The 13260-nt window shown below is 52.3% G+C and overlaps 2 protein-coding genes and 1 pseudogene across 2 annotated transcripts; 2 read left to right on the forward strand and 1 right to left on the reverse strand.

The window, feature by feature from the left end:
• Nucleotides 1-98: 98 nt before the first annotated feature.
• SAPIO_CDS9623 (uncharacterized protein) lies at nt 99-801 on the forward strand (the record flags this gene model as incomplete). The annotated part of the gene is made up of 3 exons (XM_016790969.1): nt 99-191; nt 273-637; nt 738-801. 3 exons carry the CDS (start codon nt 99-101, stop codon nt 799-801), a joined length of 522 nt encoding a protein of 173 aa, XP_016639479.1.
• A 274-nt stretch (nt 802-1075) lies between these two features.
• SAPIO_CDS9624 (uncharacterized protein) lies at nt 1076-4153 on the reverse strand (the record flags this gene model as incomplete). Its single annotated transcript, XM_016790970.1, has 4 exons — nt 1076-1816; nt 1951-2075; nt 2419-3144; nt 3217-4153. The coding sequence occupies 4 exons, from the start codon at nt 4151-4153 to the stop codon at nt 1076-1078; spliced, it is 2529 nt and encodes an 842-aa protein (XP_016639480.1).
• Nucleotides 4154-6204: 2051 nt separating this feature from the next.
• Nucleotides 6205-7194, forward strand: SAPIO_CDS9625 (annotated as a pseudogene; the record flags this gene model as incomplete).
• Nucleotides 7195-13260: the final 6066 nt, after the last annotated feature.

Here is a 13260-nt window from a genome sequence, read left to right on the forward strand (position 1 = left end):
TAACGTGCACCCAACCCGTCTCCTCCCGCCGTAGTACTACGAACCCAGCTCTACCCCCACCAACTCCGATCAACGAACCGGCGCTAGGCATCACCACAATGGAGGAAGAAAGACTCTGGAAATTCCGCAAGCCAGAATGGCTTAACAGCATCTGGGCCCGCAACGCCGGAGTCTACGCCGCAGGCGGCCTCGTAAGGCTCCCCTCCTCCAATTTTGTCCATCCTCCACATAAACGATTAGTTGCAGACAGTTAACCTCTCCAACCCAAATAGTTCTCCCTCGCCTTCTACGTCATGCTCGACTCAGCCGTCTGGTCCAAGTCGCCCAAAAACGGCGCCGAAGACGTCCACGTAGCCTTCGTCGACTGGCTCCCCTTCATCTTCTCCACCCTCGGCATGCTCATCATCAACAGCGTCGAGAAGCAGCGCCTCAGCTCCGACTGGAACAACGGCTTTGGTTCCTCGGGCGTAGCGTGGCAGGCCCGCGTTGTCCTCTTTATTGGCTTCGCTGCTCTCGCTGGCGGTATGGCTGGCGGCGTTACTGTCTTTGTTCTCAAGTTTGTTGTGAAGGATGTGAAGATGCCTGCCTTGGGCATGGGTATTGAAAATGTTGTTTCGAATGCGTTGGTCGGGCTGAGGTAGGGTTCTTCCATTCTTCTATTCCTCTCTTTCCCCCCTCTCCCGCTATTGCAGTCTCTGCGGGGATGAGAAGTTACTGACATTGTCCTTCTAAACTAGCTCCGCGGTGCTATGGGTAAGCCAGAACATGGAGGACGAGTACTCGTATAATCTCGCTCTATAAACGGGGCTGTAGTTCGGGTAGCTAGGATATATTAGGGATCGTGTGTGCGGGGCGATAGCTGTCACGGAGGCAATGGGTAGGTTTACAAAGGGGGAAACATGGGTCTGATGCACTGCGGGCGTCTTTTATTGTACCATACCGGACTACTTGTCCTCAAAGAAATTTTCTTTTTATCGTTTTTCTCTTATTCGACTCGATTCGGAGGTTAGGGAATAATGCATACGCTATATATCATTCCATGCTCTCATAATTTCGTTCACCGTCATTAAAACCATCACGCAAGATCCTTGCGCAAGACTCCAACTCGCGATCGGCCACCAGTCCTCTCCTCCTCAATCACGCGGATCCACTCGCTGTCACCGTCCATCTTGTGCTCTCCACAGGGGCAGACGAACTCGCCCGAGGGTCGGCAACGCCAAGGACCCGCCCAGAGGCAAATCTGCGTCTTGGACAGAGTCTCTCCGATCCACGCATCTCTGTCGGCCTTGGCCTGCGCGGGAGTCTGGCTCGGTGAGGCGGCGGCTCTGGAAGTGCGCTTGGGGCTACCGAGCCATGTCTCAAACAGACCAGGCTTCCGCTCACCTTTCGGCGGAGACGTACCGTTGGCTGGCTTTGTCGCACGGCCCGCACGACTGAGGGAAAGGGAGCGCGTAAGACTAAAGGTCGAGCGGGTGGCGTAACTCTCGAAGGAAGGGAACTCCTCGTAGCTCAAAATCTCCGATGCAGGGGTGCCGCTTCGTTCAATTTCCTGAGCTGAAGCCTGCTCGCTTTCGGCCGCATTATCTCCAGGGTCAGGAGGTGGGTTAGGTGATGATGTTGTAGATAAGAGGGCAGCCCTAGTGATGGCAGCTAGGGTGTCCCTGCTGAGCGAACGACTGTGTGCTAGATAGTTCGGCCTAGGAGTGGATTGGTGCGACACAACTGGCTCAGTAGACGTGGTTGTAGTGGGCTCTGGGGCGGTTATCAATGAGACGGTGGGCGGCACGGGATCTGGATCCGGAACCGGGTCCTCGCCCTGAGGAGTCGTCATGCTGCCACGGGGAAACAAGCTTCATTTGGGTCCTGTCCGTCCTTCTTTCGTTTCCGCTTCACGACCCAAGAATTGTTTCTGGGGCGCTAGGATAGCTAGACGTCAATGGGTGTACTGACTTGCCTTGGGCCTTGTTTATCTAGGGTGAATTGCTGTTGATACGAGTCAGATCGCTTCTTGACATGTGCGAGGACTTGTCTCGGTTTCCGGATTTGGTACGCGTAGTCGGCTAGGCATAACCAGACTAGAAGGATTGAATACTCGATGTTATGTGAGATGAAACTTGTCTTGTTTTGATGCTGGTTGTGATTGATTGTTGATAGAAGACTTGATGTCGAAACCTAGGTTATGGCCAGGCGCGACTGGAGGTCTCCGAGGACGTGGTGATGAGGAAACCAAGATGTTTGTTGTTTTGGGGAGTGTGATGAATAAAGGAATCCAAGAGATAGAAGGATCCAAGAAATATAGGAAGTTGGTGAAGTGGCACCTAGATTATCGCGGTGTGTCCATGTCTCGCTGTAAGTGAAACTGTAAGTGAAAGTACGAAAGGGTTTTGCACACTTATTCACACTCAATAGCCGGAGAACCAGGCTTTCCTCCTCCAGTAGCCTTTATTTCCACAGTGCTATTGTCCCTGGAAATCTGACTTGGTTCCCCATCTCGAGTGGCCTGGTGCAAATCCTTGTATAGTGATTGAGGAACATGGCTCAGAACCTCGTTTCTAAGCCTGTCTTTATCATAGGCCAGGCCCTCGAGCTTGATTGCCATCAGGATGTAGTTGACAACTGTAGAAGTTTGCAAAGGCGGATCTCGAAGTAACTTAGCAACGGCCTGGGGATCCAAGCTATTATCTTCACGCCAGACATAATACGCTCGGAGTTGGGCAGGGCGAGCATTAACTTTGGTCCTCTCAGCACAGTACTGCCTAACCCAGGTCTCAGCTGCGACAATGCGGTCATCGCTGGAAGAAACGCGCTTGGACACCCTGGGTTTCTTCGCAGGGCGTTTGTCCCTTACGCGGTCGCTGGGCGGAGACGTGCAGGCATTTGGGTTATTATCCACCGCAGCCTCGGGCGCTGCATCAGCCTCTCCAGTCTCCGTCAGGATTGTTGATTCCTCTCCCAGGGCAGCTGCGTCGCCGGCATCTGCGTCGGGTGCTCCATCAGTGTTGGCTACCGTTACATTGTAACTCAGCCGAATAGGCAGCTTAAGTTCGGCATGGAACGGGCGCGGGGGACATGGATCAAGGGACTCCCTCTCCTTTTCGAGAACATAGTAGAGCTGTAGGCCAACGTAGGCGTCTGATGCAGAGTCTAGATCACCGGTCTTAGTACAGGGGACCGGACAGGCGCTTCGTCAGAGAGTCATGGTGTGCTACTACTTACATATTATTTGGGCCATATTCAGTGGCTTCGACCATTTGCTAGATCGGACATCCTGGCCTTTGAATAGTGGCAGTCCAAGACATTCTTCCGTCTGCTTAGCTAGGGGGACAAGTTTCTTGTTTACCATGCGGGGCATCCCCAGACGGCTGTACTTGACGAGCCGATAGAGGTGACTGAGCTCAAAGAGGCCCTTGCAGTCTATTTTGAGGAATTTCGACAGACGTGTAGCGTCGTTGCTAATGGCTACACCGACCTTGGTAATCCCGGGATCTTCCATGAGTTTCTTGAAGGACGGCGCAACCATAGCGTCTCGGACAGGGAACTGAGAGATGTGGAAGAGGCCGATGCGGCTCGGGCTCGCAATTTGTATGAGCGACACATTCGATCGAGGGCCTTGATCAGCTGTAGCGTGCGCTTCCCACTCAATATCAAAGCCTATGACCTTCTCATCAAGGAAATACTGGCATGCTCTTTCAGTCGTGAACTTGGTCTTGCAATAGTGAACCTTGACTCTCTTCTCAATACCGTCCACGAGGGGGCCACGGTACATCGTATACGACCAAAACGACCCAGGGGTGCCCTCTTTCGCTGCCTTTGCATCCTTAAACAACTTTGTAGAAATGTTGTAATCTAGCGATGTGACGGGAGGCTCCACTTCGGCCCCCTCACTGCCAACCGTCTCAGTCTCGGAATCAAAGGAGCTCACGTCGTGTGTAGCTGGAATGTCAGAGGAGTTGAATGCAGGAGACGGCTCACGGGGCTCATCAGGTGCATCGGTAGCATCGGTGGCAGCGTTAGAAAACCTCCCCTCACCAGATATTTCCGTGCTGTAGAATCGGTAAGTGCTGAGGTCAGGGTAGACCACGACATCTTGCCTGGCGGTGAATCGAATCCCGCGGCTAGGATCCCATAGCTGGTTGGCCGGAGACGAGCTCATGTTGCAAAATTGGAGGTGATTCAATCCAAACTTCCAGTAAAGTGGCAAGGCAGATCTCCGAGAAACACCAAAAGATCGCATAGACCCTTTTGGCGCGAGGAGCACCATGGCTATGAAGTATCTTACACCAAGTTCCACGGCAGTTCGCCCATGTCGTCGAGGTTATTCGTTTAAAGGCTGAAAAGGAGCGTTTGATTGGTCATGATGAGAGAGTGCATGCAGAAAGAGGAGGAACTGTTCTAGGCAGCAGGAGCACCTGCAACATGTGAGCCTACCAGGGGTGAGTGACAATCGGTGTCCAAATTGACAAAATGACAGGTGCGAGCACTTTGAGTTATCAGTGGTTGATCAATTTCAATAATCGCAACGCAATATCGGATTAGGAGCTCGAAATTGCCCGTCAAACTTCACTGTTGGTAGTTCTGGTGCGGACTTGGTCCTAGACGAGCTCCAAGCTCCGAGCAGACATCGGCTTAGTCATCCAACCAAACTCTCCAGTTCCTCTCTCGACTCGCTGAATTCAATTCATCGTCGTAGCTGTGACTCTCTCAGAGCACCAACTCGACAGCGACAGGCTTGCCATTTCTTTCATCAAAGAGACATCGAGGTATACCGATCAGTTTCCCATTTCACCCATCGGTCTCGTCTCTAACAAGTCTCAGTAGCTGGCTCAGAGCCTCTGATTTTCACAATGGCTGCCCCACCAACCCAATTACTTCCTCTTGGTAAACTCAAAACACCCCACCAGTCTGTTCCCGAAATAAGGCAGGTCCTAACTGCCTACAGAACTCATCGATAAATGTGTTGGGTCCAAGATATGGGTCATCATGAAGGGAGACAAGGGTTCGCGTTTTCCTTTTTGGGCTTTTTAAAGCATCAGGATGAGTCTCTTGACTAACTACCTCCGGTTTGCAGAGTTCAGTGGAACGCTACTTGGATTCGATGACTATGTCAGTAAGTGACACTCCAGAACTCGCCCAGCATCTCTTTTGGTATATGAGTCTAATATGATCTTATAGACATGGTTCTCGAGGACGTGACGGAATTGTGAGATTCTCTCCTTTGCTCTACGACTACTCACTGTTCTCGGAACTGATTGTTGGGCTACAGTGATTACTCTGGCAACCACACCAAGCTCCCCAAGATCCTTCTGAACGGGAACAACATCTGCATGGTGAGTACTCTGAGTTTACTGCGATGAAAGTATCGGATTACTGACACGGCGACAGCTCATTCCTGGTGGAGAGGGACCAGTATCGTGAAAAGATTCTAGTCTTTGACGCTTTCATCTCCGAGCTTCGAGGTTTGAAATCACAACATCATGACGAGAGGAGAAGAGACGATGGCACGAGGACATGAATGACCCTTGACGTCGCTTGCTAATCTCCCACTCTAGAACATATTTTTGTTCCGATTTGATAAGAATCCTTGAGTTTGTATCTAGGTGGACTCACTGACACCTTCTGGAGTTGACGGGTTTGATGTCGGAAGAAGAATCGCATGCGGGTGCCCAAGAACAGTGTTCTCTATAAATGATGTCAATGAAGACCCAACTTCGCTTCTCAGTAGGCGAGGGATACTGCGCTATCCTGTTGTCGTAACATTGAAGAAGGATTCAGTCGGGCATAGACGCCGTTGTGTTTCATGTGTAAATGACTTGCGCAGTTTGGATCAAGAGTGCTCCCCAAATATGCATAGCCTTGCCCTTTATACCCGACTAATAGTCAAGCCCTCGGAGACTCTCACGGGCAGGTTCTAAGCGATTCATTTCCTTACCCCATCATAAGTTCGTCTGCGCTTTTACTAGATAATACTTAAATCCATCTCACTGATGGTTAAGAGGTGGTTCTGGAATACAAAGTACAAGGAGCTGTGGGGTTTACCCTCTTATGTAAGACTGAAAAATCAACCATGGAAGACAGCATTGGCCTGTGCTGAATCCATTGAGACCATCGCCGATAGTCAAGCCCGGGCCCGACCTCCAACGATATTAAAGCCTCGACCTCACCCCCCTCCGCCGGCCTACACCGCCGTCTCTTCACCTCCTCGAAATGAGTAAGAAGCGGAAGCTTTCGCGCTTCGGCGCTCCTCGGCCCACAAAACCGAACTCGACGAAGGCCCAGCAGAAACCCAAGGCCAAAGCCAACTCGAACAACCCGCAACAACCGCAGCAAAAAAAGCCGGCGCCACCTCCGCCTAAAGAACCACCAACGATCCCCTTCTCCCCGACCGACCGCATCCTCCTCGTCGGCGAAGGCGACCTCAGCTTCGCCGCCAGCCTCATAACACACCACAAATGCACGCGCGTAACGGCGACGGTGTGGGACAAGTCCCGCGCCGAGCTCCTCGAGAAATATCCCCACGCCGAAGCCCACATCGCCACGATTGAGGCGGCGGGTGCGAAGCTCCTCTACAACATTGATGCGACCAAGATGAGCGCGTTTGTGGAAAAGACGACCAGCGACCGTCAGGTCACGTCCGAGGACGTAGTGCTGCCACAAAAGAGGAAGAACAAGGCGGTCAAGAAACCTGCCATGGATCGCATCCTGTTCAACTTCCCCCACGTCGGCGGGAAGTCCACCGACGTGAACCGCCAGGTCCGGTATAACCAAGAACTCCTCGTCGGCTTCTTCCGCCGCGCCGAACCTAGCCTCGCACCGGGCGGCTCCATCGTCGTGACGCTGTTCGAGGGCGAGCCGTATACGCTGTGGAACATTAGGGATCTGGGCCGCCACTGCGGCTTACAGGTTGAGAGGAGCTTCCGGTTCCAGGCCGACGCGTATCCAGGATACGCGCACGCTCGCACGTTCGGCGTCGTGAGGAACAAGAAGGGAGAGACGGGTGGGGGGTGGAAGGGTGAGAATAGGTTGGCTAGGAGCTACGTCTTCGTGAGGAAAGGAGAGGTGGCCAGCGTGCCGGTCAAGCGGAAACGGGGCAGGGACGACGATGATTCGTCATCTGATTCCGATGAGGACGAAGACGCGACGCAACCGGGCATAGAGGGCGAGGACTCCGAGCTTGATGACTCTGAGATTGATTGATTCGAAACGTCCTCTGATCCCCCGTGTCTGTCGCCATTGCAGACGGACGCGCAGCACGAAAGGATTGGCTCTGCGAGACCGATGATGCAGCCCGTCGCACTGGAGAAGGCGACGAAACATTACATTCGATGCCATCCCAGCGTGCTTGACTACACTGTGGACTACTATACACTACAGTACGCTAGATTATACCCCCCTTTCTGGGATTGATTTTATGGAGGGAGGCGTCTGGGACAGGGAAAAGTGATTTTTCTTTTTTTTTCTTTTTTTTTTTTTTGGCGAGGTTCTCCGGTCGATGAGGTCTCGAGCTCTGGACTATCAATGTTAATTTACAACTGCATGCCCAGCGTGGTACAGCAATCAAATCAAGAGCTTCGTTGCCCCTCGTCGCACAAAATGTCGCAAGCCAGGAAACAGCCTTCGAGAACGCCTTGACCAGACGGCAGAACCAGCATAATGCCTTAGATGCGTGATCTATCTCCCCTCCCTCTTGTCTCTGCGGCCCGTCCTACCCCAACATCACATTGCCAACGGCAGCACCTCTCATCACACGAGGGGACATAAAAACTTTTATCCGAGAATGGCGACAACCAACAGGGGAGATTTTCATCTCCCCTCCTCTTGTGTAAGGGTGGGGTGCTAGGATCAATTCCTTTTCCCTTCCCATTCTCTTCACCCCCTATTTTTGTTTTCTTTCCCTAGGGCTCCCGATCGCCAACAGCTGTGCAATGCTTTCGGTGTTTAAGAAGTGGTGTGTTGGTGCTGTGGCAGGGGAGGCGGAATATCGGTTCCCAGATCCGAACGCCCCAGTGGCTCAGAACCAACCACAGGCCCAACAGACGATCGTAACACGAACAATATTCCGAATAACATTCCGAAAGAGAACGGGGGCGAAAAAATTGGCAGACACTAAATGGGCGTCCAAATGGAGTGCATGGTCAATCAGTCAGTATACTACGAGCGAGAGCGAGCGATGATGCCCTACGGATCAACACCCAGACAGCCCATGCCTTCCCACCTTTCCCTCAATCTCCTTGCTCTTTGCGAGTGCAATAGTTCCCGTTGTCACACGAGCAGGATATCAGGAGCACACCCTCTCTCCACCTTTTCCTTTTCGAATTGAGGGAGGGGTTCGCTTCGGAATATCCGTGATCTCGCCCGTCCTCTGAACACACCCTTCTGCATCTCGATCCTCCGGCCGTGCAGCCAAGTTATCGCCTATATTGGACAATCTCGCCACAGCATGGGGGAAGTATGCATCTTGACGCGTTAGATTGCCGACATATGGATGGGAGTCCGAGCTCGTATCTTGCTGTATATCCTCGACTACTTCCCGGGGTTAAGTTGAGGAGCGCAGAGCTTTCCAGGCGATGAACCGTCTCTCCGTATACCTATCAATGGTGTCGTCGCCCTCCGTTGCAAGCACCCAGCTCGTCCTCATGCTGTAGAACAGGACGATCTTGGATTGGTAATGTCGCGCTCCAGCTCGCGTTGCAGTCGCGGTAACTCGTAACATCCAACGCAGGAGCCCATGGAATTATCTACGTCCAAGCATTCCTGGTTGAGCCGAGTGCAGAGGTAGGGCGGGCCGGTAGTTACAGGACGGCCCGTGAATCAGTCTTCCAGCTTGAGCCACTTGAGCTTCTTCCCCGGTGGGAAGCGTCAACGGGGAAGTATCAACGAAAGCAGGCTTTTTTCCGACATTGGATTGTCGCTTCGTGTGGCCCAACGGGAGTGGCAGGCGTCCATGAAGGAGAGCATCTCCGGCTTCCTGAAAGGGGCGTGCTGTACAGCTGCCTCCGTATCACGCCCGACCCATCCTTCATCTTCTACTAGGAACCGATTCGTTTTCTTTACTCCATCTCGAAAAGGCATGCCGGCTCAAAAGGCCCCGTTGATCCTTGTCAGTTCCTCTCACAGTGAAAACCCCTGATGGATCTTACTCTCTGCTATAGCACAGGTGTCTTCTCACCCTTTGCTTCCCTTACTGAGGACCATGTCGGAAGCGGGCCCCGGACTTTCCTATCCTTGCACCTACAAACTAAACACCTAGCCATATCGCGACAGCTGAAAAAAAAACAATACCTTCACTTACTCTCATCCAAGGAGACAAAGTGGTATTTGGCTGTAGCGTTCTCACTTCCTTTCCTTCACAAACGCTCACCGTGCTGCGCTGGACAACGGGCGAACATCGAAGGTAGTGAACCTCCATGTACACTACATCGTCCCTGTCTTTCTCCCCCTTTGATAATTAGCTTTTATTACCCGGTTTAGTTCATGGCTCTGCGCATCCCCTCCGCGAACGCGGTTCCGCCTCGTCCGGAGGAATTCCTTCCTTGGCAAGGACTTTGCTAGACGCGGAGAGAGCTCGAACTGGACCGAACCGATTTGCCACCCTTTCTCGATGGCAATCATGCTGCTTGCTCTGCCAACTTCAGCACTCGTGAGGGAGCCCCTGGGACGCACCCTCACACAATTACACTACTGCTACTAATCCTCGGCCTCTCTTGTCTAATAACATGCCTACCATTCGTCCATTTACGGCCTCCCAGGTCCAGGGAACTACCTAGTGTCGGCGAGACTCCGACTAGGCCGGGTGGCGATAACCTTCTGCGCGGAAATGGCCCAGAGGCCTGTTGTGAGTGAGCAAGGCCGAGAAAATAAGCTATTCAATCTCGAGAAGCTCGGGATATCCATCCCCCCCGGGTCAGATAGAGCATTTGGGTCGCTGCCCTTGGTAGTCCTGCTTGGCATTATCCCTCCAAATCGAACATTCTGCCTGTTCAAGTATGGTGAATCGGTATCTGTACTTTGTATGTGCTCCAAAATGAGGGAAAGGGGGTGTGTATGACACTCGGCATATTTCCATGTCCGCTCCATTCAGGAGCTCGGCTTCATTGGAACCTAGTATCCCGGGCGCCGAAAATGACAAAAGGGGCCCGTCCCAACGATGAATAGGACCGGCCTGGTGGGTCAGCTCCGTTCGACTAGTTTTGGGCTCTGGTACCGTAGCAGTTGTAGACGAGAAAGAGAGCGTTAGCGTCCTTTGTACAAGCCACAAAGAGACTCTCTCTCTCATCCCATACGATCCAACCAAGACCTTTCCCCGCAATTCTTTCCGTCATATGTGTGCGTTATCGCGGAAAGAAGCCCATCATGACTGACCACCACGGCAACACTGCCGAGACCTGGTCCCATCCCATCAATCTTAGTGTCCACGTAAATCGGGCACGCACTAGCGTTATCACACAGGTTCCTCTAGCTCGATCCTTACTTGATAAAACCTATCATTTGCTTCGCAGGTAACTTATCCTAAACTATAGAAGGATTAAGTTGCGAACGAAAGGCACGAGAAACCACCTTGCACTTACTAGGGGGTTGGGGAAATGGAACGATTTCGACATATCAACGTCGCAACGAGTTGCATCCTTTCCTGGACATTTGCCGGAGGCAACGTGTGGAGTGCGTCTATCACAAGCCGAATTTCAAGGGTATGACAGGTATTACAGCATGCGATCAAACCCTTCCGGTAGGTAAATCATTGGATTCTCCTGCCCACTCGGAGGAGGCGTACAAAAGTGTGTGGCCTTCCTAGCGTGGTTTGACTCGAAGGCCGGAGTTAGCAAGAGGCCGGGGGGTGTGAAGTAGTACGATTCAGGGTCATTAGATACGATACGCCACGAGATTACCTCCCAATCCACCCGCTGCGAACGCCGCTCGGTCATACTCCAGGTATTCTGTGATGTCAAGGAGAATTCTCCCGCTGTCCGCTGTCAGCGTGAGTTCGGCCGTGGTGTCGGCGCGATTCCGTAATCTTGGTTAAGCAACATGTACTACTGCTGAGAAGCGCCGAGATCAAAACGGCCGACAGAGAAAAAAAAAAAATTGCTTCTAGATTGTACCCATGTTACTTCTATTCTGGGTTCTCGGTCGAACAATGGAAGAAAACGTACCAACTGCTAGTTTGGGTTGTTTTTGGCGGCGGGGCTGGCTGAAATGCCTCATCTGCTGGGCCTCGCGATGTCCACTATGATAGATGGTATGTATTAGTGTACAGTTGTCCTGGAGCCCAGTATCCTGCTACGTAACAGCTTGGCTAGCGATTTCGTACGATATAGTTAGCACGCTGCAGCAGTCGTGGTTGTAGTACTTCGTAGTGTAGTAAATGTAGTGTACACTAGTGTGGTACCGCACTATTATGTCGGCAGTCCTTTCTAAGAGCCCCCGTATTAGTGTTAGACCAGTGCTATGTTGATACGATGTGGGGTTATTTCCAACTCGAACTCTCAAACTTGATTTAGGGCGTATGTTTGGTGGGAGGTACACTAGTCGGAGAGTGAGTGATGCTTTTTGTTTCAAGAAACTGAAATTGCTTTTTTCCCGATGATTTGTCGCGTGGCGCAAAGAGAGCCGAAGCTACCGAGCCCAGCACGACATGAGTAAATGTCTATCTCGGAGAAGGTCTCAGTTGAAAGGAATGTGCACTTGTATCCTTCTATCAGAAACATACTTCGTAATCATTTTGCAAAGGCAAAGGCCCGGTCAGGCCTTGTTGACCACTCCATGCACCCTGGGATATCTGGTCACTTCCCCGTGGCAGACTGGCAAGTTGAGTTTCGTCGGATTCTATGTGCCGAGCAGAATACCGCTGCCGAATTGCCCCTCTCAACAAGGTTCTTTCAAGGGCACCCCCCAAACTAGTCTCCTTGTCCGTGACCAGGTGTCCTGGACCCCGAAAAGTGCTCCGTGAGACATGATAGTTTGCATTCTTTGGAGGAGGGTGGCGACTGAGCCCAACTAAAGAGGTTGGAGCAAGACCAGCCTCTCATTCTTACCTGCTAAGAGCGCGGGTAGTCTTGCCGAGCCCACCAATATCCTCGGAATTGTTGCCAGTGCCGAGTCCAAGGATTCAGCTGACAGTTTAGGCTCCCTGACTTCATGTATGACCGACCTTAGTGCCCACAGTCAACCGGTGTGCTCTAATTACGTACGTAGCCTCAGTCAATCGTAGCGTAGAGAACGCCACAACAACACATGGGGATGGAAGAGTAGCTGGCGGCGACCACTGCGCCGAGGTATCAAGCAAAAATAAAATGGAGGCTCGGACGTCTTGGCCACAATGAAGAGGATCGTTGCACGCAGACTTCGTCGTCCAGAGCACACATTGAGCTCCACGGGCCTGACGAAAAAAAAATTTCGTGCCCCTGCAGCGAATGCAACGAGGCAACAGGCCAAGAGCAGTGCAAGAGGCCGAATAGGGCAATCTTCAACTTTCGGTTGGATTTGTGGCATTCTGATCCAGGGTTCTTCTCCCAAGCCTGTCTGCCACCGTTGGCAATAGATCCATAACCATGGATGATGAGGTTGTTACATACAGGAGCAGGCTTGCAGGACTTATCGGCCCTACACTCCTGAGGGATTCCCCCGCCGGCGTTGTCACGATCCTTTTCCCTAGGACCAGATGCGAGCTCTTGCCTCGTCGCAGCCACTGGTGATTCAAAGGTGGAGAACTTGTCTTGTCTGCTTAAGCAGTGTAAGCCGTATCCACAAGAACCAAGAATTCTTCTGGAGAGGCCCTGGAGCAGAACGGAGAGCCCGAGATTTGGCAAGCCACAACAAGATGCCCTCGCAGCACGTCTTGCATCCGCAATGAGGGGTAGCGGCTGTAGTGTGGTTGTAGTGTACGGGCCTAGCACACACCAAGCTCGTGTTGTTGGCTACTTGATGCCAAGTTCAGTTTCGTTGTCCGTGGATGCATGGGACAATTGCATCGCGAAAGCATCTCCCCATCCAGGCAGATTATGGTGGCTAGGCACGCCGGGTTGTGGAGAGAGGAGGAGTCAAATCTTGTCTTACTTCGGCGGGTGGCCCAGCATGACAAGAAGACTCTCGGTCGAGGAAGCAGCCATCCGACGGTGGGTGTCAGGGAAGGAACTAGCCACCCCCACCTCACCCCTGATCCAAATATGTTCCTTCCTAAATGGAAACATAGGGCCGGCTTTCCAATGTTACAACAAAAGTCAATTTTGAGGCTCTCGGGAAGCGAGGTGGAAGGAGCGAAGGAGG

Source organism: Scedosporium apiospermum, assembly GCF_000732125.1.
Source record: "Scedosporium apiospermum strain IHEM 14462 chromosome Unknown SEQ_SAPIO_0143, whole genome shotgun sequence".
Classification (NCBI taxonomy): Eukaryota; Fungi; Ascomycota; class Sordariomycetes; order Microascales; family Microascaceae; genus Scedosporium; species Scedosporium apiospermum.